Source organism: Bombina bombina, chromosome 5, assembly GCF_027579735.1.
Source record: "Bombina bombina isolate aBomBom1 chromosome 5, aBomBom1.pri, whole genome shotgun sequence".
Taxonomy (NCBI): domain Eukaryota; kingdom Metazoa; phylum Chordata; class Amphibia; order Anura; family Bombinatoridae; genus Bombina; species Bombina bombina.
This window is the reverse complement of record NC_069503.1, coordinates 293,560,658-293,588,642: the sequence shown is the minus strand read 5'-3', so window position 1 is coordinate 293,588,642 and position 27,985 is coordinate 293,560,658. Positions and strand designations below refer to the sequence as shown.

Here is a 27,985-nt window from a genome sequence, read left to right as displayed (position 1 = left end):
CAGGGTACTAAAGTATTCAGGTTCTTCAAACCTTTTGTAAAAAAGAAAACTGTCAATCTTACCTTGACATATGAAGGCTGCTTTTCAAGAATCAGATCTGCAACCTTTTTGGATACCTTTAACAAAAAAAAAAAAAAAAAGAAAGTTAATAATCATTCATGGTATTTTATTTCATTTGATAGCTGTTGGCTCTGAGGTCTTTTGGAGAAAAATGTTTCTATTTTGATTAAATTTAGATTATTTGGATTTCAGAACACTGACCATGTACATAGGTTAACAAAAGGGATATGAAACAAAAAAAATCCTGTCATAATTTAGAGCATGTACTGGTGGCTGCATATATTTCTCTTGTTATTGGCTCATCAAATGTGATCAGTCAGCTCACACTAGTGTATTGCTGCTCTTTTAATAAAGGATACCAAGAGAACAAAGAAAATTTGCTAATTGAAGAAACTTTGAAAGTTGTTTAAAATTGTGCGCTCTATATGAATCACACAAGAAAAAGTTTGGGTTTCATGTTCCTTTAAATGTATTAAATGGGGGGCGGAGCCTAGGCTTGCTTAATGGAGGACGCATATTCCTAGAGCTCCGGGATCACCTAGCACAACTAATGGAGTAAAAGCACTCTACTCGACATTAAATGACCCTCAACTTTAACCGGACTTATGCAGAAGTGGTGCGGTGCTATATCGCTGACCAAATAACATTTTATACAGGGGCTGCAAGCGCACTGACACATTCGTGTCGCAGTGAGAAATGGCAGAACTGTCAGGACATTGGAAGTGAAGCCCTGGAGATGGTAAGCCCTTACCGGCACAGCTAATCAAACACATAGCGGCAAACTTTACAGGGGAGACCTGCAACATAAGATTGCTCTCAAAAGGTGGAGATAGACATTTTTTTAGAATCGCCATATTAATAACGCTACCACGTGGCAACTGAAATATTCTCCAACACGGACTTAAGGGGTACAAAGCTGAGTTAAGCATTACCGCTTAGAAAAATAAACACACACAGTAAAGTACAACGGCATTTATTGCCAAATGAAGTAAAACTTATCGTCTGACAAAGAGCCTAAAGCCCCGACCCACGCCGAGTAATGGCGTAATATGCAAAGATCCAGGAGTTCAGCCCCTACAATAGGGAACATGTCACGAAACATTTTGGCACAGGGTATATGACCCGACTAGTAAGACAAAGTTGTGAAGACATATATAACAAGCCCAAAAAAGTGATGACAGAAGCATGTTTTACGAAGCATTATATATGTGATGCTACCACGTGGCAACTAAATCAGACAGATATGCTAAACACAGGCACCAGAGACTTGGATATAGGCAAGGCATGAAGGAGTTCTAACTCAGTAGTAAATCGCACCACTACATGGTTGAAGAGAGAGCAGATTAAACTACTTAGAGGAAATAGTAAGCTACATCAAATGCCTCACTTCACTAAAACGATCTAACCACACAGTAAGAGCAATGCATCAATAAAAGAGTCGATTTATATTCTCTATGGTTCTCTGGAGAGATAGAAAGTAAAAGCATGATAAAAGTGAAATAAAACTTATTATGTCTAAACCAGTAAATTGTTAAGAAACCTTCCACACAAGCTAAGGAATTTCAGAGAGGACTTTTAAAAAAAAACCTCATTCACTCAGTTACAATCTGCACCCCCTGTCAGGGGCTATACAATCTTTTTTTGTTTCCAGGCAGCAATCTACAAAATGTCAGTTAGAAGACAAAATAAAGCAGGAACGTTAAGCAAACCAGCTGTAGCTGACATATTTCTCAAAAGCCAAAGAGGAGAAAAGCCTCCAGAGAAAAATGGAAATGCCACTGAGGATGAGTGGGAGGAAGACAATGAAGCTACTTCCATGGAAAATGTGGACACACCTGTAACTTTAAAAGACATCAAAAATCTGGTCAGCAAACAAGATATCACTAACATATTTGACAAGATGTGGGCTAAGATGGATGCACTCCAAAACACTGTCACAAACAGCCTCACTGAAATCAAACATGACATTACAGAATTGGGTTCTAGACTGGAAACCCTTGAAGAAAAAGAAGAGGCAATGGAAGAAGACATCTCGTCTATCAATCAACATCTAGCTGATCACCAAAAAGAACTGTCAGATATTAATGATAAACTTGAGGACTTGGAGAATAGGAGTCGGAGGTGCAACATTCGCATGAAGGGAATCCCAGAAACAATCATTTCATCAGAACTTCGTACTTATCTGATTCACCTATTTCAGAATATTACAGGCTCATCAGAAGAAGGGAAATTTCAGTTGGAACGAGCTCATAGAGCCCTCAGAGCTAAACCCAAAGATTCTGAACCCCCCAGAGATGTGATAGTTAAATTCCTCCGTTTTCAAGAAAAAGAAGAGGTCATGGCGGCGTCTAGAAAGAATCCAACATTCAAATATCAAGGAACAATCATTCAATTCTTCCAAGACCTATGTATTAAGACCCTACAGAAGAGATTTACACTTCGCCCACTGACTCAACTACTGAGGAAAAATCAGATTTTGTACAGATGGGGATTCCCCTTCGCCCTATTCATACAACATGAAGGCAGCACCTTTTCCATAAGAGAGAAACAGGACATTCCAGAGATTTGTCAACGTTTGAAATTGGACTGCCCAGAAATCCCAGACTCTCCTCAAGACAATATCAAAAATCGCTCACAGATCCCAGGCGGAGCAAATAAGTCGAACCGATGGACTAAAGTCTCCAAAAGAAAACAGAGGAGCTGAGAGACTCTAGAGACTCTGAAAGTTGTTAAATACCTTAGTGTGGTAACTATGTCTTTGCCTGCTCCTCAGTGAAAATAATATCTGTGGAACTTGAGACTTTTCTAGTAATGTTCAGATATCAACTTAGATAACCTACCAAGAAGAGATTGGGGGATAAAGCTATATGTATTTAGATTAGGTTAAATTAAACATCCCCTGTACCATCTTCTAGTCCGGCCCAATTGATAGATTATACAATCATCTTTAGATGGGTCATTCTAAAGTTAAAGTTATACACTTCAAGATTGCTTCAATTTATTTATAACTATATACAGTGCTAGGATTTGCAGATAGTTAGGAAATTGCAAATTTAGTACTACTCACATTTGTTATATTATGTTATTTATTGTTTGTTAATCTGAGTTTTTTTAATGTATGTTTTTTTTGTTTTTGTTTTTTCTCTTCTTCTCAAATTCCGTCATGCAAGAGTCTAGAAAGTTTCTCCATGCCTCAGAAGGTAAGAAGACAAGGTCAGACAACATGTAAGGTAAAGACAGGTGTAATATCCAGGTATGAGGGGACGGGGTGGTGGTGAGTGATAAATGGATCCTAAGATACAGATAATTTCACACAACGTCAGGGGACTAAATACCAATGTTAAGAGAAAAATTGCACTCGCCCAATATAGTAATATGAAGGCTAAAATTATTTTTATGCAAGAAACCCACTTTACACATAGCCAAATCCCTAAACACTGGAATAGGCATTACACTCAACATTTTCATTCCACAACCGACTCCAAAAAAAGGGGGGTAACAATTCTTTTGCACAACTCCCTCCCGTTCACGAAAGAAGAGGTAATAAAAGACAAAGAGGGTAGATACCTTATTGTGAGAGGTTCCATTCAAGACATTCCGATCACACTTTGCAATATTTATGCGCCCAACGAGCAACAACACACCTTTTTCACTAAACTATCACACTTATTAACACAGTGGTCTCAAACTTTGATGATTGTGGCGGGAGACTTCAATATAAATCTTAAGATATTAAAAGAGACCAATACCACCAAGCTAACAAACAAACAACGTAGATTAAATTCTATTACTAAGACCATTAGAGATACACTAGAGTCACATAATGTGATCGACTCTTGGACTTCCTTATATGGTCAGACATCTGACCACACGTATTATTCACCTGCCCATAAAACTTACACTAAACTCGACTACATATTTATTAGTCAAATAATGTTACCCAACCTGGTATCCTCATCTATTCACGCTTCAGTTTGGTCAGACCACTCAATCATTCAAACACAATTGAAAAGTCTTACTGACACAAACAGACAGAAATCATGGACATATGACCCCACACTTTTGAAACAACCAGACATTTTCAATAGAATCCTTAAGAGTCTTAAAGAATACTGGAGTCTTAACGTTACTCCATCAATTAAACCAGTCATAACCTGGGCCGCTCACAAACCGTACATTAGAGGTCTACTAATTAAAGAGAAAAACATCTTCCTAAAAAAGACCAGATTGGTGACATTAACGCTTCAGAAAGAGATAGAAGAATTAGAAAAGAGTCACAGATCTACAATGTCCGACCAGACCTTAACCACACTGACCAATAAAAGAAAAGAACTCAATAAAATATTAACCGACAACTCTATGAGAGCTATTAGCAAACTGAAATCATACTATTTCCTACACGCAAACAAACCAGATAGATTTTTAGCTAATAAATTGAGAGAGAAAACTAAATCCTTCACAATCACACAATTACAAAAATCAGACGGAGCCTTGACATCCCATCCACGAGAAATTGTAGAATGTTTTGCCCAATATTATGAAGCCCTTTATGATGGAAAGAAAGTTTTACATACACCACAGATAGCACAATTGAGTCAAAACCTTCTTAAATTAGCAAAACTCCCGAGTTTAGGCGAACAAGATGCAAAAACCCTAGATGCAGACATCACATTGGCAGAAATAGCTTCCGCAATTAAAGAGCTCAAGATAGGTAAAGCGGCGGGCCCGGATGGGTTTTCTGGAGATTACTTCAAATTGTTTAAAACAGATCTGTATGCCCACCTCCACAAATTTTGTAATGATGCGCTAAATGGTACTCCAATCCCCTCAGAACTCCTCCAGGCGAAAATTATAGTGATCCCAAAGCCAGGAAAAAACCCCAAAATAACCTCAAATTACAGACCAATCTCATTGATCAATCAAGACGTAAAGATTTTCACCAAAATCTTGGCAAACAGACTCAAACACCTTCTGCCCTCATTAATTCACCCTGATCAGGTGGGCTTCATTAAAGATCGTGAAGCACCGGATAATGTCCGTCGCACAGTGGCCCTGATTGAATATCTGAAAGAAACAAAAACGCCTTCTCTGCTCCTCTCCTTGGACGCGGAGAAGGCGTTTGATAGAGTGGATTGGGTATATATGATAGAGATCTTAGAACAGTTTGGATTTGGGGATAAATTTATCGGGGCGGTTAAAAATATATACTCTAACCCAAGTGCCACAATCAGAGCGGCGGGATACCAATCTAGGCCGATACAAATTCTAAATGGTACGCGCCAGGGATGCCCCCTTTCACCACTTTTATTCGCGCTATGCGTGGAACCACTGGCAGCATGCATCCGAAATTCACAATGTATCCATGGTGTTAAACTGAACATAGGGGAATTTAAACTATCACTATTTGCGGATGACATCCTGCTAACACTTTCCAAACCCATGCTTTCTCTACCCAATCTCTATAAGATATTAGACGATTTCTCTCGGATTTCTGGCTTCAAAATAAATTCTGATAAGTGTGAGGCTCTCCCCCTTTTTTTACCAGCTCAAACTCGGAAACTAATAGAAACTAATTTTGATTTTAAATGGGCCAAGCACTCTATTAAATATTTGGGAATATATATCACCGACACCCTAGACGCATTATATAAAGCTAACTACTCACCGATCATCAAAAATATAAGATCTGACCTGAACAAATGGAAAAAAGGATGTTTCTCGTGGGTGGGAAGACAAGTAGCAATAAAAATGAATGTTCTACCCCGACTATTATACCTGTTTAGGGCCCTTCCTATCAAAATACCACTAAAAGACTTAGAAGACCTACAGTCTGAGTTCCTCAGATTTATCCGAGGCCACAAAACAACTAGAATACCTGCTAACATTTTAAATTTGCATAAGCAACTAGGGGGAATAGGGGTTCCCAACCTACGTGACTATTACCAGGCCGCTAGATTAGCGCAAAATACACTACTAGGGAAAGACTGTCGCAACTTAACGTGGCCAAATATTGAAGCAGAGATAGGTGGATATAGTAGTCCGGGAGACATTCTTTGGACCCCCCCAAATGCCAAACTTCAACCTCTATCCAAACTTAAAACAACAGAATACACTAAAACAATTTGGAGAACACTGACTAAATCACTGAGACTAATTCCACCACATTCAACCGTAATACCACTGGGTCTGTTGCTACCGCTAGAATTTCGAAAACAGCTGTCAAAATGGGAAAACAAAGGTCTATATAGGGTGGCGGACTTCTTAGACAAGGGGAAAATACTAACCTACCTACAATTAAGAGACAAAATTAAACCCGATATACTGCAATGGTTCTTGTACCACCAAATATCACACTCGATACATAAATATAGGCAAAATTCTCCCCATATCCCATACACCATCCTAGAGCAAATCATACTATCACCAGGCAGAAGCAAAAAAATGATCTCAAACTTATACCTAGCTATTCAAAAAACGAAAAACCTTAAAAAACAAAAACTACACATTACCTGGGAACAGGATCTAGATATAACATATAATGAAGAGGAATGGGAACAAATATTCTATTCACTGGGCAAAAGCCTAATAGGAGCTGACCTAGTTGAAAACGCAATAAAAACGGCTTACAGATGGTACCTCACACCATTAAAAACTTCACATTTCACCCCACAGAATAATAGAATGTGTTATCGAGGTTGTTTAGGGTTAGGCACTTACTTGCATATGTGGTGGGAATGCCCGAAGATTAGACCTATATGGGATAAACTAGAACAGCTGATCAAAAATACACTAAATGACACATTCACACTCTCAGCCGCCAAGGCTTTACTTCACATTCCAATAGATTCATTTAACTCGGCTACTAACAGATGGATTAATATAATATGCACAGCCACTAGATTATGCATAGCCAGGAGGTGGAGAGAAGGTGCTTTGGAATGGAGTGAAATACTTGACAAAATAGAGAATATATACACTATCTCTGAATCAGCAGCTTGGTTACAGGGTACCTCCGTAAGCTTTCAAAATATCTGGATACACTGGATAATAAAAAATCATTAATAGAGGGGAATGTCTGAACTATTTCTACAGAAGTTTTTTTCCTTTTTTTTTTTTTTATCTATACTAAGAGAAACATACTCTAACAGCTACCAAAAAGACGACTCTGCATGACGAAAAAAAAAGTTTTCAGTTAGAAGTTAGGCCAAGTTAAATGGTCTTAAGGGAGGGGAGTTGGGGGGGGGTGGGTGGGAGGGTTAGTTCTTCATTTATTAGTGGGCTTAAAAGACAACCCAAGGGTTGTTATTCTTAACACAATAGGGATACAGTATATTCTGCAGAGACAAGTTGTATCATTGTACTCAAATGATTAATATCACACCCTATTGTATTGATACATATTGTGAATGTATTGCATTTTTTTTTTGTTGTGATCCCTCAATAAAAATTATTTCAACTAAATGTATTAAATATGAAAATATTTCTGTAATGCGTTCTTCCTTCTAATGGACCTAAGGCACTGGTTTTCTAATCTGTCCTCAGGCCCCCCTAACAGACTAGATTTTCAGGATTATTTTGGGTGTGAGCAGGTAAAATAAACATGTTCAATTATAAACTGATTATTTCATCTGTGCTCTATTTCAAGTATCCTAAAAACAGAATTTATGTTTACCTGATAAATTACTTTCTCCAACGGTGTGTCCGGTCCACGGCGTCATCCTTACTTGTGGGATATTCTCTTCCCCAACAGGAAATGGCAAAGAGCCCAGCAAAGCTGGTCACATGATCCCTCCTAGGCTCCGCCTACCCCAGTCATTCGACCGACGTTAAGGAGGAATATTTGCATAGGAGAAACCATATGAAACCGTGGTGACTGTAGTTAAAGAAAATAAATTATCAGACCTGATTAAAAAACCAGGGCGGGCCGTGGACCGGACACACCGTTGGAGAAAGTAATTTATCAGGTAAACATAAATTCTGTTTTCTCCAACATAGGTGTGTCCGGTCCACGGCGTCATCCTTACTTGTGGGAACCAATACCAAAGCTTTAGGACACGGATGATGGGAGGGAGCAAATCAGGTCACCTAGATGGAAGGCACCACGGCTTGCAAAACCTTTCTCCCAAAAATAGCCTCAGAAGAAGCAAAAGTATCAAACTTGTAAAATTTGGTAAAAGTGTGCAGTGAAGACCAAGTCGCTGCCCTACATATCTGATCAACAGAAGCCTCGTTCTTGAAGGCCCATGTGGAAGCCACAGCCCTAGTGGAATGAGCTGTGATTCTTTCGGGAGGCTGCCGTCCGGCAGTCTCGTAAGCCAATCTGATGATGCTTTTAATCCAAAAAGAGAGAGAGGTAGAAGTTGCTTTTTGACCTCTCCTTTTACCGGAATAAACAACAAACAAGGAAGATGTTTGTCTAAAATCCTTTGTAGCATCTAAATAGAATTTTAGAGCGCGAACAACATCCAAATTGTGCAACAAACGTTCCTTCTTCGAAACTGGTTTCGGACACAGAGAAGGTACGATAATCTCCTGGTTAATGTTTTTGTTACTTTTGGAAGAAAACCAGGTTTAGTACGTAAAACCACCTTATCTGCATGGAACACCAGATAAGGAGGAGAACACTGCAGAGCAGATAATTCTGAAACTCTTCTAGCAGAAGAAATTGCAACCAAAAACAAAACTTTCCAAGATAATAACTTAATATCAACGGAATGTAAGGGTTCAAACGGAACCCCCTGAAGAACTGAAAGAACTAAGTTGAGACTCCAAGGAGGAGTCAAAGGTTTGTAAACAGGCTTGATTCTAACCAGAGCCTGAACAAAGGCTTGAACATCTGGCACAGCTGCCAGCTTTTTATGAAGTAACACAGACAAGGCAGAAATCTGTCCCTTCAGGGAACTTGCAGATAATCCTTTTTCCAATCCTTCTTGAAGGAAGGATAGAATCTTAGGAATCTTAACCTTGTCCCAAGGGAATCCTTTAGATTCACACCAACAGATATATTTTTTCCAAATTTTGTGATAAATCTTTCTAGTTACAGGCTTTCTGGCCTGAACAAGAGTATCGATAACAGAATCTGAGAACCCTCGCTTCGATAAGATCAAGCGTTCAATCTCCAAGCAGTCAGCTGGAGTGAGACCAGATTCGGATGTTCGAACGGACCTTGAACAAGAAGGTCTCGTCTCAAAGGTAGCTTCCATGGTGGAGCCGATGACATATTCACCAGATCTGCATACCAAGTCCTGCGTGGCCACGCAGGAGCTATCAAGATCACCGACGCCCTTTCCTGATTGATCCTGGCTACCAGCCTGGAGATGAGAGGAAACGGCGGGAATACATAAGCTAGTTTGAAGGTCCAAGGTGCTACTAGTGCATCCACTAGAGCCGCCTTGGGATCCCTGGATCTGGACCCGTAGCAAGGAACCTTGAAGTTCTGACGAGAGGCCATCAGATCCATGTCTGGAATGCCCCACAGTTGAGTGACTTGGGCAAAGATTTCCGGATGGAGTTCCCACTCCCCCGGATGCAATGTCTGACGACTCAGAAAATCCGCTTCCCAATTTTCCACTCCTGGGATGTGGATAGCAGACAGGTGGCAGGAGTGAGACTCCGCCCATAGAATGATTTTGGTCACTTCTTCCATCGCCAGGGAACTCCTTGTTCCCCCCTGATGGTTGATGTACGCAACAGTTGTCATGTTGTCTGATTGAAACCGTATGAACTTGGCCCTCGCTAGCTGAGGCCAAGCCTTGAGAGCATTGAATATCGCTCTCAGTTCCAGAATATTTATCGGTAGAAGAGATTCTTCCCGAGACCAAAGACCCTGAGCTTTCAGGGATCCCCAGACCGCGCCCCAGCCCATCAGACTGGCGTCGGTCGTGACAATGACCCACTCTGGTCTGCGGAAGGTCATCCCTTGTGACAGGTTGTCCAGGGACAGCCACCAACGGAGTGAGTCTCTGGTCCTCTGATTTACTTGTATCCTCGGAGACAAGTTTGTATAGTCCCCATTCCACTGACTGAGCATGCACAGTTGTAATGGTCTTAGATGAATGCGCGCAAAAGGAACTATGTCCATTGCCGCTACCATCAAACCTATCACTTCCATGCACTGCGCTATGGAAGGAAGAGGAACGGAATGAAGTATCCGACAAGAGTCTAGAAGTTTTGTTTTTCTGGCCTCTGTCAGAAAAATCCTCATTTCTAAGGAGTCTATTATTGTCCCCAAGAAGGGAACCCTTGTTGACGGAGATAGAGAACTCTTTTCCACGTTCACTTTCCATCCGTGAGATCTGAGAAAGGCCAGGACAATGTCCGTGTGAGCCTTTGCTTGAGGAAGGGACGACGCTTGAATCAGAATGTCGTCCAAGTAAGGTACTACAGCAATGCCCCTTGGTCTTAGCACAGCTAGAAGGGACCCTAGTACCTTTGTGAAAATCCTTGGAGCAGTGGCTAATCCGAAAGGAAGCGCCACGAACTGGTAATGCTTGTCCAGGAATGCGAACCTTAGGAACCGATGATGTTCCTTGTGGATAGGAATATGTAGATACGCATCCTTTAAATCCACCGTGGTCATGAATTGACCTTCCTGGATGGAAGGAAGAATTGTTCGAATGGTTTCCATTTTGAACGATGGAACCTTGAGAAACTTGTTTAAGATCTTGAGATCTAAGATTGGTCTGAACGTTCCCTCTTTTTTGGGAACTATGAACAGATTGGAGTAGAACCCCATCCCTTGTTCTCCTAATGGAACAGGATGAATCACTCCCATTTTTAACAGGTCTTCTACACAACGTAAGAATGCCTGTCTTTTTATGTGGTCTGAAGACAACTGAGACCTGTGGAACCTCCCCCTTGGGGGAAGCCCCTTGAATTCCAGAAGATAACCTTGGGAGACTATTTCTAGCGCCCAAGGATCCAGAACATCTCTTGCCCAAGCCCGAGCGAAGAGAGAGAGTCTGCCCCCCACCAGATCCGGTCCCGGATCGGGGGCCAACATTTCATGCTGTCTTGGTAGCAGTGGCAGGTTTCTTGGCCTGCTTTCCCTTGTTCCAGCCTTGCATTGGTCTCCAAGCTGGCTTGGCTTGAGAAGTATTACCCTCTTGCTTAGAGGACGTAGCACTTTGGGCTGGTCCGTTTCTACGAAAGGGACGAAAATTAGGTTTATTTTTGGCCATGAAAGGCCGATCCTGAGGAAGGGCATGGCCCTTACCCCCAGTGATATCAGAGATAATCTCTTTCAAGTCAGGGCCAAACAGCGTTTTCCCCTTGAAAGGAATGTTAAGTAGCTTGTTCTTGGAAGACGCATCAGCTGACCAAGATTTCAACCAAAGCGCTCTGCGCGCCACAATAGCAAACCCAGAATTCTTAGCCGCTAACCTAGCCAATTGCAAAGTGGCGTCTAGGGTGAAAGAATTAGCCAATTTGAGAGCATTGATTCTGTCCATAATCTCCTCATAAGGAGGAGAATCACTATCGACCGCCTTTACCAGCTCATCGAACCAGAAACACGCGGCTGTAGCGACAGGGACAATGCATGAAATTGGTTGTAGAAGGTAACCCTGCTGAACAAACATTTTTTTAAGTAAACCTTCTAATTTTTTATCCATAGGATCTTTGAAAGCACAACTATCTTCTATGGGTATAGTGGTGCGTTTGTTTAAAGTGGAAACCGCTCCCTCGACCTTGGGGACTGTCTGCCATAAGTCCTTTCTGGGGTCGACCATAGGAAACAATTTTTTAAATATGGGGGGAGGGACGAAAGGAATACCGGGCCTTTCCCATTCTTATTTACAATGTCCGCCACCCGCTTGGGTATAGGAAAAGCTTCTGGGAGCCCCGGGACCTCTAGGAACTTGTCCATTTTACATAGTTTCTCTGGGATGACCAACTTGTCACAATCATCCAGAGTGGATAATACCTCCTTAAGCAGAATGCGGAGATGTTCCAACTTAAATTTAAACGTAATCACATCAGGTTCAGCTTGTTGAGAAATGTTCCCTGAATCAGTAATTTCTCCCTCAGACAAAACCTCCCTGGCCCCATCAGACTGGTTTAGGGGCCCTTCAGAACCATTATTATCAGCGTCGTCATGCTCTTCAGTATCTAAAACAGAGCAGTCGCGCTTACGCTGATAAGTGTGCATTTTGGCTAAAATGTTTTTGACAGAATTATCCATTACAGCCGTTAATTGTTGCATAGTAAGGAGTATTGGCGCGCTAGATGTACTAGGGGCCTCCTGAGTGGGCAAGACTCGTGTAGACGAAGGAGGGAATGATGCAGTACCATGCTTACTCCCCTCACTTGAGGAATCATCTTGGGCATCATTGTCACATAAATCACATTTATTTAAATGAGAAGGAACTCTGGCTTCCCCACATTCAGAACACAGTCTATCTGGTAGTTCAGACATGTTAAACAGGCATAAACTTGATAACAAAGTACAAAAAACGTTTTAAAATAAAACCGTTACTGTCACTTTAAATTTTAAACTGAACACACTTTATTACTGCAATTGCGAAAAAATATGAAGGAATTGTTCAAAATTCACCAAAATTTCACCACAGTGTCTTAAAGCCTTAAAAGTATTGCACCCCAAATTTGGAAGCTTTAACCCTTAAAATAACGGAACCGGAGCCGTTCTTAACTTTAACCCCTTTACAGTCCCTGGTGTCTGCTTTGCTGAGACCCAACCAAGCCCAAAGGGGAATACGATACCAAATGACGCCTTCAGAAAGTCTTTTTCTATGTATCAGAGCTCCTCACACATGCGACTGCATGTCATGCCTCTCAAAAACAAGTGCGCAACACCGGCGCGAAAATGAGGCTCTGCCTATGATTTGGGAAAGCCCCTAAAGAGAAAGGTGTCTAAAAAAGTGCCTGCCGATATAAACTTATCAAAATACCCAGATTAAATGATTCCTCAAGGCTAAATATGTGTTAATAATGAATCGATTTAGCCCAGAAAAAGTCTACAGTCTTAATAAGCCCTTGTGAAGCCCTTATTTACAATCTTAATAAACATGGCTTACCGGATCCCATAGGGAAAATGACAGCTTCCAGCATTACATCGTCTTGTTAGAATGTGTCATACCTCAAGCAGCAAGAGACTGCTCACTGTTCCCCCAACTGAAGTTAATTTCTCTCAACAGTCCTGTGTGGAACAGCCATGGATTTTAGTAACGGTTGCTAAAATCATTTTCCTCATACAAACAGAAATCTTCATCTCTTTTCTGTTTCTGAGTAAATAGTACATACCAGCACTATTTTAAAATAACAAACTCTTGATTGAATAATAAAAACTACAGTTAAACACTAAAAAACTCTAAGCCATCTCCGTGGAGATGTTGCCTGTACAACGGCAAAGAGAATGACTGGGGTAGGCGGAGCCTAGGAGGGATCATGTGACCAGCTTTTCTGGGCTCTTTGCCATTTCCTGTTGGGGAAGAGAATATCCCACAAGTAAGGATGACGCCGTGGACCGGACACACCTATGTTGGAGAAATTCTGTCCTATTAGGGAGGCCTGAGGGCAGGTTTGAAACCAGTGACTTAACCCCTTAACGACCGAGGATGTGCAGAGTACGTCCTCTAAAAAAATTCCTTTAACGACCAAGGACGTACCCTGCACGTCCTCGGTCTGGAAAGCTGCTGGAAGCGATCCTGATCACTTCCAGCTGCTTTCCAGTTATTGCAGGAAGCCTCGATATCGAGGCATCCTGCAATAACAAATTTTACCCCTTTGGTGCAGAGAGAGCCACTCTGTGGCCCTCTCTACACCAGACATCAATGGCCGCATTCGTTGGTGGGTGGGAGCTGAAGTGGGAGGCGGGTGGACGGCCATCGATGATGTCTAAGTGAGAGAGAGGGGCGGGATCGCGCACGGGAGGAAGCGGGCGCGTGCACGGGGAGGGAGCGGGTGGGAACCGCTACACTACAGAAAAATTGTTTTTGAAAGTGGGAGAAAGGGGGGGGTAAATATATATATATAAAAAATAAATCTAAGGGATCTGGGAGCGGGTGCGAGATTGGTCTTGAGGGGGGGGGGGAAACCTACACTACAGAAAAAAGGGAAAAAAATAAAAATAAACATTTTATTTGCAAACTGGGTCCTGGCAGACAGCTGCCAGTACCCAAGATGGCTCCCAATAAGGCAGAGGGGGAGAGTTAGAAAGCTGTTTTGGGGTGGATCCTAAACAACAGCATATGTAAATATGCTTTAAAAAAAAAAAGATTTTTTTTTTTATATAAAAAAGATACCATTTTTTTTTAGTACTGGCAGACTTTCTGCCAGTACTTAAGATGGAGGGGACAATTGTGGGGTGGGGGAGGGAAGAGAGCTATTTGGGAGGGATCAGGGGGTCTGATGTGTGAGGTGGGAAGCTGATCTCTAAACTAAAGCTAAAATTAACCCTGCAAGCTCCCTACAAGCTACCTAATTAACCCCTTCACTGCTGGGCATAATTCACGTGTTGTGCGCAGTGGCATTTAGCAGCCTTCTAATTACCAAAAAGCAACACCAAAGCCATATATGTCTGCTATTTCTGAACAAAGGGGATCCCAGAGAAGCATTTGCAACCATTTATGCCATAATTGCACAAGCTGTTTGTAAATAATTTCAGTGAGAAACCTAAAGTTTGTGAAAAAGTTGACTATTTTTTTTAATTTGATCCCATTTGGCGGTGAAATGGTGGCATGAAATATACCAAAAAGGGCCTAGTTCAATACTTGGGGTAGTCTACTACACTACACTAAAGCTAAAATTAACCCTACAAGCTCTCTAATTAACCCCTGCACTGCTGAGCATAATACACGTGTGGTGCGCAGCGGCATTTAGCGGCCATCTAATTACCAAAAAGCGACGCCAAAGCCATATATGTCTGCTGTTTCTGAACAAAGGGGATCCCAGAGAAGCATTTACAACCATTTGTGCCATAATTGCACAAAATGTTTGTAAATGATTTCAGTGAGAAACCTAAAATTTGGAAAAATGTAAGTTTTTTTTTATTTGATCGCATTTGGCGGTGAAATGGTGGCATGAAATATACCAAAATGGGCCTAGATCAATACTTTGGGTTGTCTACTACACTACACTAAAGCTAAAATTACCCAAAAAAGCTCCCTACATGCTCCCTAATTAACCCCTTCACTGCTGGGCATAATACACATGTGGTGCGCAGTGGCATTTAGCGGCCTTCTAATTACCAAAAAGCAGCGCCACAGCCATATATGTCTGCTATTTCTGAACAAGGGGGATCCCAGAGAAAAATTTACAACCAATTATGCCATAATTGCACAAGCTGCTTGTAAATAATTTCAGTGAGAAACCTAAAGTTTGTAAAAAAAATTGTGAAAAAGTGAACATTTTTTTTTATTTGATCGCATTTGGTGGTGAAATGGTGGCATGAAATATACCAAAATGGGCCTAGATCAATACTTTGGGATGTCTTCTAAATATAAATATAAACATGTCAAGGGATATTCAGGGATTCCTGGAAGATATCAGTGTTACAATGTAACTAGCGCTAATTTTGAAAAAAAGTGGTTTGGAAATAGCAAAGTGCTGCTTGTATTTATTGCCCTATAACTTGCAAAAAAAGCAAAGAACATATAAACATTGGGTATTTCTAAACTCAGGACAAAATTTAGAAAATATTTAGCATGGGTTTTTTTTGGTGGTTGTAGATGTGTAACAGATTTTGGGGGTCAAAGTTAGAAGAAAAAAAAAGTTCACAAAGAGGATAGGGCAGGTGTTTTTAAATATTTTACTTAAAGTGAAGGTAAAGTTACATTGATGTCTATCTCAAATATTAATCTTCGATCAAAATTAATATGACTTTCATTTATGATTTATTTTAAAAATGATTGGAAAAAAGTAATTCGCCGTTAAACTCACTGTTTTCAACTCCGCAAAATCAATGGTTTTTTTTTGCTCTTGATCACGTTTTTCTATCAGCCACTTGAAATTCTGGCCGTTAGGCGGCCGTCAGTCCACGTCATCTATCGACTTGATGATATGCGCATGCGCCACTCTTCATTTCTGAGTAAACGCGCGCTCCTGTTTCGCGCATGCGTGCTCCTTTTAGATCTGGATTCCCATATTACAAGAGAGTTCTTACGGCCGCCTCTAATACGGACAACACACTATGTTATTTAGAAGCTGCAACTTCTGGTGGCCCTAATGTTGAGTGGTGTAGCGTTCCGAAGTGTGTACTAATTGTATGATTCCGTCTGATGTCTGGGTGTGATTTTGGTTTATCTGCTTTTATGGAATCCCGGTGGTGAGTTGAGGATTCTGTGAACAACTCACCACTTATATGACAGTGTTATGGGGAATATTGATTATAAAGAGTTTGTCTGCACAATTTGTCCAATCGGCAAATCGCCGATTGACACATGCGCAGTTTCACTGAGCCTCGTGAATGCACTTTGTACAGGAGTAGAAAGCGGGTGGGACCGCTCTATACGTCAGACAAGGAAAGCAGGAAATAGTAGTTGGGAGGAGTCAGGCATCATAACGGTGGGAGTTTTATATATTGATAAAAAAGCTATAAAAAAAAATTTAAAAAAATTAGCGATTAACTTATGTTAGCAGTAAATAATGCAATTATGTCTTGAAACGGAAGAAACTTTACCTTCACTTTAAAGCGAATGTCAAGTTTGACTATTGTGTGCCCAGTTTTTAAAAATCCTATTAAAAACAGAGGCACTTTCATTCATCAAACTTTACATTTCACTTGTTTTGTTAAAATACTTACCTTTTAACATTTAATTTGAAAGTTGTGTCTATAGTTTACATTAGTATGTCATGTTTTATTGTAACATGTAATATTGTCAATGAAAATTTCGTTTAAAGGGACAGTAAAGTCATAAATAAATATTCATTAAACAGAGTACACAATTTTAAATAACTTTACAATTTACTTCTATTATCTAACTAGGCGATAAGCCTGGCCAGAGGGCAGTCTATGTTTAAAAAATACAACTCCCCAAGCTGAAGTTACAAAAAATAAAAAATTACAGAAAAAAATAAACACAGCTATTTAAAATAAAATATTTAAACCTAAACTAATACCCCCAAAAAATAAAAAATCCCCCAAAATAAAAACACCCCCTAATCTAATATTAAACTATCAATAGCCCTTAAAATGGCCTAACAGCTAAACAGCTCTTACCTCTAAAAAATACTAAGTCCCCCCTAACAGTAAACCCCCCCACCCACCAAACCCACAAAATAAAAAACCTAACACTAAAAAAAACGAAACTACCCATTGTCCCTAAAGAGGCATTTGTATGGGCATTGCCCTTAAAAGGGCATTCAGCTCTTTTACTGCCCTTAAAAGGGCAATTGGCTCTTTTTCAAGCCCAAAAAACCCTAATCTAACAAAAAAACACCCCAAACATTAAAATAAAAAGCCTAAACCTACGCCCCAAATAGGTACTCACTGTTCCTGAAGTACGGCAGAGAAGCTCTTCTTCCAGAAGGATCCATCATCTTCTATCTTCATCCAGAGTTAAGGGGGCACAGAGCTGGCAACGGTGGCATTCCTCGGCGGCATTGAGGCTCCTCTTCATCTGATATCCGTTGTAGACTGAAGATTGAATGCAAGGTACCGCAATCAATTTGGGGTACCTTGCATTCCTTTTGGTGAAATTTTGAAATCAGCCAATAGGATTAGAGCTACTGAAATACTATTGGCTATTCAAATCATCCAATAAGATTTCAGTAGCACTAATCCTATTGGCTGATTTCAAATTTTTAGCCAATAGGAATGCAAGGTACCCCAATAGATATGGGGTACCTTGCATTCAATCTTCAGAGTGCCATGTACGATCGCATGAAGAGGAGCCTCCACGCCACCGAGGACCGCCGCTGTTGAGGATCCAGGCATACAGCTCCGTACCTCCGCTCTGGATGACGATAGAAGATGATGGATCTGTCTGGAAGAAGACCTTCTCCGCCGGACTTCAGGAACAGTGAGTATCTATTTGGGGCTTAGGTTTAGGCTTTTAATATTTTAATTTTTGGGGTGGGTTTTTTGGGCTTGAAAAAGAGCTGATTGCCCTTTTAAGTGCAGTAAAAGAGCTGAATGCGCTTTTTTAGGGCAATGCCTATACAAATGCCCCTTTAGGGGCAATGGGTAGTTTAGTTTTTTAATGTTATTTTTTTTTTTTTTTTTTTTTTTTTTTACTGTTTGGCTGTTTTAGAGGTAAAAGAGCTGTTTAACTTAGGGCAATGACCTACAAAAGGCCCTTTAAAGGGCTATTGGTAGTTTAGATTGGGGTGATTTTATTTTGGGAGGGCTTTTTTATTTTCATAGGGATTAGGTATAATTTTTTTCTATTTTTGATCGTTGTGACGAACCAAGGTTATCCAACCCTGCGCCAGTCACTTATTTGGCACAGAAAGGGTTATCAGCCCCCTTTTTCTGTCACCAATAGGTCACAATCTAGCCACACCAGGCAAGCTCGTGATTCAGTTTAGTGGGTGCAAGGGTTAAACACACTCCATAGTCTGTACTAGACGTAAGAGAAATGCCCAAAACTCCCTTTTAATGCCACCCAAAATAAACTATCAAACCTATAGCTCCAATACGGCCACCACTTAAAATTTATTAAAGGGGAAAATTCTAAGAAAAAACCCAGACTTTACACATTAACTCTCTAAATACAATTTAGCAGAAAATAACCTAAATTATACAGTTCTAATAATTATTATACAAAGGCCAAACTTAATAAAGGAATTATTTATTATGCCAAAAATATTATGCACAATACATTATTAATAAAAAAGTTGTTACAAATAAAATTACACACGCAAACAGTTTTTCAAAAAAAAAGAAAAATATTAGAAACCTTACACTGTACTAGTCTTTGGAATTTGTTACCAGAGAGATGGCATGAAGCAATTGGGTCCTTACTCTGTGTTGTCACAGCCTCCCTTGTAAGAATGACAATCTTATTGTTAAGAAATAAGATTCATAAACCTATTTTTCAGAGATCAGGTTGCCTAACCACACCCTCCTGGGCGGGCTAAGAAACCCCCCTGTCTTTATGACCTTCAATAGACTAATTTTTTTTGCCTGAAATTATAGAACCCATTATAATTTCTGCTAGGTAACTATCTCTATATTTACATATCGGGAACCTTTTAGTTTCATTGGGAGAGTCGGTTTGATATCAAATATGCCATAGGTTGATATATTTACCTTCATTTAAGGTTATAACAGTTTTAAACACATTTATACATAACCCATGTCCCTTTATTGACCTCCTCAGGAGATGTGCTGGAGGCCCTGTTTTACATCATGCCCTGCTGCTGACAGCTTAAGCCATAAAATTCTGTCCTGTTTACACTGCCGAGCATTTATGATGCTCCTGGCACTTCAAAGAAAACACAAACACAATTATTCTTGAAAACAAATAACTGTTTTGAGTTCAAGCTACACAAAGTTAACTCCTTAGCAGCTGAATCCTGAGATATTCGTGACACCTCCCCCAATAAGAGACGCAAAAGGGGGTGGCTACGAGCCACTCCCGATGCGTATCAAAGGGAGCTTCCCCTTGCGGTGATAATGCCATTGTCAGACAAATTGCACATAGCAGTTTTGCCATCAGGATGCCCTCCATTTAAAATTGACACACTAGTTGCTCTACCCAGCTGATCTAATATATTGCAGGGCCCCTCCCATGCAGCCTGTAGCTGGTTCTGCCTCATGGGTGTTAGTACCAGAACATTTTGCCCCATCTCATATACTCCCTCTCTGGCAGTAAAATCCTGCAACTGTTTTGGTGGGAATATGGCACCTCTGGGTTTTGCAGGTACCTCCCCCAATAAGGCTTGCATCTTATCCCTGGATAACACATCATCCCTTGTTACAGAGGTGCCTGTGAAACCTAGGGTCTTGCTACCTATGGTGTGCTCTCTGAACATATTGTGTGCTGTCAGTTGCTGCTTAACTACCATAGGCTCTTGCCCTCCCACTGGAGTAGAATTCCTGTACTCCTGCACTCTGTTATGGTTGGTAGGTGGTTGACTAACTGCCCCCCTCCTCTCCACTCTGTGTTCTAACTGCTGAGCCTGCTGGGGACACTGATGCTGCACATCTATCAGTGTATTTGCTGAATGGCACTGTGGGGCTGTGTAAATACACTTCTCTGTACTCCTACCCCCTGTGCCTGCAGACTGTGTCAGACTCTGTCTCCAAGTCTGTGCAGTCTGTTTATAGGTCACAGCTGAGGTTACTGGGGTCTCTGTCACCCACAATCTTTCACACTCACTCTGGGGGTCCCTCAAAGAGTATCCTGTACCCTCCTCCCCCACACACTCTAAAATCTGTGGCTCTGCTGCTTCTGTCATAGAGTGGGCTAGCTTGCCCCCCTGCTCTCTCTCACAGTCAGTCGGCCACTTTGCGTCCTCACACAGAATCTGGGATCCTTCTGACACTGGTGCAGACAAGCACACATCTTCCTTCTGCCATTTATCCCAAATATTGTGTCTTTTCACAGGGAACGGAATTGTCCCTGGCACAGACTGGCACACATCATCCAGCGGCCCAGTCACCCAGTCATTCTCTCCCTCGTCAATCTCACCTCCTTCTATAGAATCCACTAATTCAATCATAGACAGACATGCACCCCTCATCTGCCTCCTCTCACAGACAGTTTCTCCCTGTACAGCTAAACTCTGTTCAGGCACAGACAGACCCACACAGTCTATCTGCCTTTCTCCCCCATTAGTTTCACACTGTACAACTAACTGTAATTCTGCAGATACTGCTGTTTTAATTACAGGAAGACACACACCGTCTATCTGTAGTTCTCCCCAGTCAGTCTCTCCTCTTACAGGTTCACCTCTCAGCACAGACACCCCCAGTTCAGGCACAGCACTGCGCACACATGCACCCTGTCCTCCCTCCTGGTCATAATGTCTCTGAGCATTTTTACACACAGCCCTTTCCACATAAGGGTCTGCAACTAATGTCACTAGGTCACATGTAGCATTGTCAGGCACATAAAGAGATAACAATCTACCCAAATCAGTACCCAGTAAAACATCATTAGGAATATTTTCAGATACCCCCACATTTCTTATACCTCTCCCCGCTCCCCAATCAAGATATACACGTGCCATAGGCACTGCAAGTTTCATTCCCCCAATCCCTTTAACTGCTGGAGTTTTTCCAGGGATAATGTTCTCAGAGTTCACTAGCTTTGGACGCACAATAGTCACTTCTGCACCTGTGTCTCTAAGCCCCAATGTTACCTTGTCTCCAACAGTCACAGGTTGCAAGTTCTGATGGTTGTTTTCCTCTGGACGGGTAACAAACAAAACAGATGCTGGTACTTCTGAGGGATTACCCCCTCCAGCTGATTGCTCCAAGGTAATCCTCTCTGGGCAAATGGAGCTGATGTGGCCCACTTTGTTGCAAGCAAAACATCTGCGGGTATCCCCCTGCCCAGATGCAGCACTCGCCCCTCCTTTCCCAGAGGGAGCAGACACACTAGATAAAGGCACAGCAGGTTTTGTGAAGGGGGGTCGTGCAGCAGCTCCTTTCCAGGTAGATCCCCCTTAGAAAAGGATTTCCTCCCATTCTCTGGTGACCTGTTGGCTGTGTAAAAATCAGCCAGCTCGCCATCTTCCAATGCTGTTATGGGCTTCTGATCCAAAACCCATTCTTGAACTCCGGCTGGGCACAGCTGCATAAATTGCTCCTTCATAATCAAATCTTCCAGCTCCTCCATAGTGGTAACTTTTAATCCTCTGACCCACTGTTTAAAGACCGTCATCAAGTTCCCAACAGCTGTAGTAAAGCTCTCTGACAAACCTTTCTGCAGAGAACGGAATTTCTTCCTGTACACCTCAGGAGTAAGATTATACCTCCTCTGCAGTGCAGCTTTAATGGAATCATAGTCCTGATCAAACTCTGGAGGTAGTTCAGCAAAAGCCTCCAGTGCAGGACCTTTCAGGCCAGGGGTAAGGTACTTGGCCCACTGCTCCCTTGAAAGCTGGAACTGTCTGCAAACTTTCTCAAAGCTACCCAGAAATACATCCACATCTCCATCTTTCTCCAGGGTGGGAAAATTCTCTGCACGCACTCTGGGAGCAGGCGGGTCTCTAGGTTCACTAACAACAGGTGAGACCATCCCTCTCTCCAACCGTGCAAGCTGTAGTTTATACTCTCTCAGCCTGTTGTTCAGCCGCCTGTCTCTCAGCTGCTTCCGTAGCTGCCTGTCTCTCAGCTGCTTCCACAGCCGCCTGTCTCTCAGCTGCTTCCACAGCCGCCTGTCTCTCAGCTGCTTCCACAGCCACCTGTCTCTCAGCTGCTTCCACAGCCACCTGTCTCTCATATAATTTTGTAATCAGTTCCATGCGCAAACTTGCATCCACTGAGCCCATATGTTTCAGAACAGTTTTCAAATAACAGTCCAATGGCTCCCCAGATCCTGATGAATCACTGCCCACAGCTGTAAACATCTCTCCTGAGACTTCAACTGGTGTGATTTGGCTGTTATCATATTCAACAAGAGCTTGTATTAGTCCATCTTTGTTCTTTGAACGTGTTGGAATATCACGCTCCTGGCATAAGAGTACCAGTGTCTCTTTAGATTGCTGCTCATATGATTGCATAGCAAAAATAAAATAGAAAAACAGAGAATAGGGAAGGGGACTGTTTGCAATGTGTGACTATATAATGCACTGAGTTTTAGCCTTTGGAAATTGTAAGAAACAATTTCTTTTAGTACCGGGATTTTCACACCAGCAAATCCACAAGCACTAAAATCTAATAACAAAAATTATCTACACCGCTGCCCACCAATTTGTGACAAACCAAGGTTATCCAACCCTGCGCCAGTCACTTAAGGGTTATCAGCCCCCTTTTTCTGTCACCAATAGGTCACAATCTAGACACACCAGGCAAGCTTGTGATTCAGTTTAGTGGGTACAAGGGTTAACCCCACTCCCTAGTCTGTACTAGACGTAAGGGAAATGCCCAAAACTACCTTTTAATGCCACACACAATAAACTATCAATCCTATAGCTCCAATACTGCCACAACTTAAAATTTATTAAAGGGGAAAATCCTAAGAAAAACCCCAGACTACACATTAACCCTCTAAATACAATTTAGCAGAAAATAACCTAAATTATATAGTTCTAATATTCCAGTCTCGTTCAGTAACGTGGTTCAATTATTAGACAAAGGCCAAACTTAATAAAGGAATTATTTATTATGCCAAAAATATTATGCACAATGCATTATTAATAAAAAAAGTTGTTACAAATAAAATTACACACGCAAACAGTTTTTCAAAATAAAAAGAAGAAAATTTAGAAACCTTACACTGTACTAGTCTTTGGAATCTGTTACCAGAGAGATGGCATGAAGCAATTGGGTCCTTACTCTGTGTTGTCACAGTCTCCCTTGTAAGAATGACAATCTTATTGCTAAGAAATAAGATTCTTAAACCTATTTTTCAGAGATCAGGTTGCCTAACCACACCCTCCTGGGTGGGCTAAGAAACCCCCCTGTCTTTATGACCTTCAATAGACTAAATTTTTTTGCCTGAAATTATAGAACCCATTATAATTTCTGCTAGGTAACTATCTCTATATTTACATTTACTCGCTATGCTGTTTGCTCATCAGAAACAGTAAACAGTGATTTCTATTGTGCAAACGGCGTAGCGAGTTGCGCAGTTCTTCTTGCAGTCAAAGTTACAAGCACAGGAGCGTGCTGTCAAAACTTTACATGGGGCGCATGCTAAGGCTCTGATTGGCTTAAACAACTGCCAGTCAAGGAAGCCAAATAGAGATTCTGTGACAGAGGCTGCATTACAGCAGTCACCTAAGCCAGAGAAAAACCTTAATTATTACAGGTAGATTGTAGTTTTTAATGCTAAAAGCAGATCCATATGTTAGTTAGCACAGGAGATTTCATTATATGTGACTTTATGCTGGAGAATTTACTATCACTTTAAAGGCTTAACAACCTGTAATTATAGGAAAACAAAATTCACAGTTTCATGAAAGGGAATTTCTAAGTCTGTTCAGGACATACTTAAGTTTGGAAGAATACCTTTCACATGCCACTTGGAAAGAGGAAAGTGCCAGTGTCAACTTGTATACATTAAAAAAATTAACTATAAGCTATACAAGTAATGTACTTTCTAATCTGACCTACATTAGATTGCTGTTGTTCGGAGGTCAGATGATAAAGGACGTCTTCATCATCATCCTGGTCTTCAACGTTGGCATCAATGTACTCTTCATCAAGAGACATTTTTAGTATGTTCCATTTTGATGCAAAATCCAGCAACTCCCTTTGCCGTTGTTCTTTGGATGCAGCTGAATCAAATTTTACAACTAAGCTGCTCAGCCGTTCCAAAGCATTTGAAGGAAGGTTCTGAAGGATGTCCTGGCTGTTTTAGGGTCCCAGATTTTTGGAAAGGACCTTGAAATGGTACCTAGGCTTGTCCCATTTGGCCAGATGTGGTAACTAACCTTTCCATTTTTGCTTTTAATCTTAGCTGAGAGCTTGTAAGTGAGTGCAGGGTTTTCTCTGTGTGTTGTATTAATTTGTTTTGTAATTTCCCCTATGGTTCTTGCACCCAGACCTGTCTGGGGTTAACTTCCTGTGACTCTGGGGACAGCACAGCTTCTTGTGAGTGCCACTGAGTACCCAGGGCTGAGCATGTTGCAGGGTCATGGGATGTGTACTTGGTCCGGTCTAGGAGTGCAGTCCCCTTCCGTGTTTTGTGTGTGTATATATATATCTGGGTTTGGTAAAAACCCCTTGGCATACGAGAAGTTGTACAAAACATTAGCAGCCAATCTTCATAAGACTGAACTGCTGGAAGACCCAGCATTTACCACCTGCTAGCATAAAGGTCATATATAAATTATATTAAGGAGTTAAAAGAAACTTGAAATACCAGAAAGCACATTTTATTTTAGGAGTGTCCAGTGTACCCCTACATGTGTAAATGCTGGACACCATAATACGTAGTTTACTACTGTGCATGCAACATTTCTATTGACTTATGATACTTTCCTATATATATTATTAACATAAGGGTAAATACACGCTGACATGGACAAACCTACTGCCTACATGAAGTATCAGGGGCTTTCAGATTCTGAAAACCCCTGATATTTCATGTAGGTTTGTCCATGTGAGTGTGTATTTACCCTTATTATGTTAATAATATACATGGTTGGAGGTATCATCATTATAAGAGCAGCCTTGACCACCAGTGCAGATAATGTGACAAGATCAAAAAGACAAAACAACACTAATACTGATTAATGGAATATAGGGCAGACATAGGGTGATGTATATTTGTAACTGTACCCTTATTAATACATTACATATACTACCACTGGCTATGTCCCTTCTCACTTGCTTTCCCCTAAAATAAATTAGTAAGCATATTATCCTGACCTTGTATGGGAGATCACACTTGCACAGACAGTAACCAGTAATCTATACTATAATCGCGTTTGTAACGCGTCCGTCGCCATCACCATTTGCGCACGCATCCTCAAAGGAATGTTGGCAGCGCAAGGCAGCCAAAAGAATGTTGGCTGCACTCGCAGCCAAAAGAATCCACCTGGATGCAGTGAAGCTGCATCCCGGTGGATTCCGAAAATGTCAGGGTGGTGAAAGAATACCCTGCCATTTTCAGAATCCAACTGGATGCAGCATAGGCAACCCCATATCCTTAAAAAAAAAAAATGCAACCGCCCGCACGAAATAACTAAAAAACACGTAACCGCCCGCAAGAAATAAAAATAAAAACACATAACCGCCCGCACAAAGTATAACAAAAAAAAAAAAAACTCCCGCACAAAGTATTAACAAACACCTAAACCGTGGATTCTTTCACCACCCTTCCATTTTCGGAATCCACAGGGATGCAGTGAAGGCAAACGGAGCATTACAAAAAAACAACCTAACCGCCCGCAATAAGTATTAACAAAATAAAAACCTAACCGCACGCAATAAGTATTAAAAAAAACGCCTGCAATAAGTATTAAAAAAAAAAACTAACCGCCCGTACGAAGTATTAAGAAAAAAAACAAAAAGACAACAACTTTATAAAATTATTAACCCCTAAATCTGCCATTCCCCCACATTGCAAATTAAATAATTAATTTATTAACCCCTAAACCGCCATCCACCACCAACGCAATAAACTTAATTAACATATTAACCCCTTATCTGCCAACCGCCTACAACGCATTAAACCTAATTTACCTATTAACTCCTAAATTGCCAACCCCACAACGCAACTAATTTAATGACTAAGCCCCTAACATAACACCCCCTAAATTAACCCCTTCATTACATAAAATAATAAAATACTACATTGCAATTAAAAAAAAATAAGTTTACATTAAATGAATCTAACATTACAGAAAATAATAAACCACATTTATCCAAAATAAAAAAAAAATAAACCTAATCCCTATGAAAAATAAAAAAGACCTCTAATATAAGAATAAACTGCCCCCCAAAATAAAAAACCTAACACTAAAAAAACCTAAACTACCCATTGCCCCTAAAGGGGCATTTGTATGGGCATTGCCTTAAAAGGTCATTCAGCTCTTTTTCACTGCCCTTAAAAGGGCATTTAGCTCTTTTTCAATTGCCCGAAAAACCCTAATATAAAAAAAAAGCCTAACAATAAGGCCCCATAGGTACTCACGGTTCCTGAAGTCCGGCGAAGAAGGTCTTCTTCCAGGCAAGTCCATCATCTTCTATCTTCATCCACAGCGAAGGCGGTGCGGAGCGGTGTTCCCAGATGTGGCGAACCTCGCCGCACACTAAAGATTGAATGCAAGGTACCCCATATTTATTGGGGTACCTTGCATTCCTATTGGCTGAATTTTTTGAAATCAGACAAAAGGATGAGAGCTACTGAAATCTTATTCAGTAGCTCTAATCCTGTTGGCTGATTTCAAAATTTCCGCCAATAGGAATTCAAGGTACCCCAAATTGATTGCGGAACCTTGCATTCAAACTTCAGTTTACGACGGACATCGGATGAAGAGGAGCTTCCATGCCGCCGAGGACCGCCACCGTTGATCCAGGTATTGGGAATACAGCTCCGCACCTCCACTCCATGCCGCCTTCACTCCGGATGAAGATAGAAGATGATGGATCCGTCTGGAAGAAGACATTCTTCGCCGGACTTCAGTAACAGTGAGTACCTACTTGGGGTTTAGGTTTAGGCTTTTTATTTTAATTTTTGGGGTGGTTTTTATTTTAGATTAGGGTTTTTTTTGGGCTAGAAAAAGAGCGGATTGCCCTTTTAAGGGTAGTAAAAGAGCTGAATGCCCTTTTAAAGTGAATGTCAATTTTGATGCTAAAGTGCCCGGTTTTTAAAAATGTGATAAAAAACAGGGGCACTTTAATTCATCAAAAATTATATTTCACTCCTGTTGAGAAAAAAAACTTACCTTTTAATCTTCACAGCAGCTCCAGCTTCCTCTGCCCGTCGCAAAGCCTCTTGCTGGGTCTAAAATGAGAAATCCGGACACTGATTCCCCCGGGGGGGAAGCCGTGATTGGAGGATGACTTATCCATCATTTCTGATGTCAGAAATGGCTAGCAACGACCGGAGGAAGCTGGAGCTGCTGTGAAGATTAAAAGGTAAGTTTTTTTTCCTCAACAGGAGTGAAAACATAATTTATGTAAGAACTTACCTGATAAATTCATTTCTTTCATATTAGCAAGAGTCCATGAGCTAGTGACGTATGGGATATACATTCCTACCAGGAGGGGCAAAGTTTCCCAAACCTTAAAATGCCTATAAATACACCCCTCACCACACCCACAATTCAGTTTAACGAATAGCCAAGAAGTGGGGTGATAAGAAAAAAGTGCGAAAGCATATAAAATAAGGAATTGGAATAA

At 41.1% G+C, this 27,985-nt stretch overlaps 1 protein-coding gene across 1 annotated transcript in view; it reads right to left on the bottom strand.

The window, feature by feature from the left end:
- VPS50 (VPS50 subunit of EARP/GARPII complex) overlaps positions 1–27,985 on the bottom strand; it is a 994,344-nt gene that overhangs the window by 881,651 nt on the left and 84,708 nt on the right. The window contains exon 5 of the mRNA XM_053714049.1: positions 63–116. Within this exon, the coding sequence (XP_053570024.1) occupies positions 63–116 (54 nt within the window). The remainder of the gene's footprint in view (positions 1–62; positions 117–27,985) is intronic.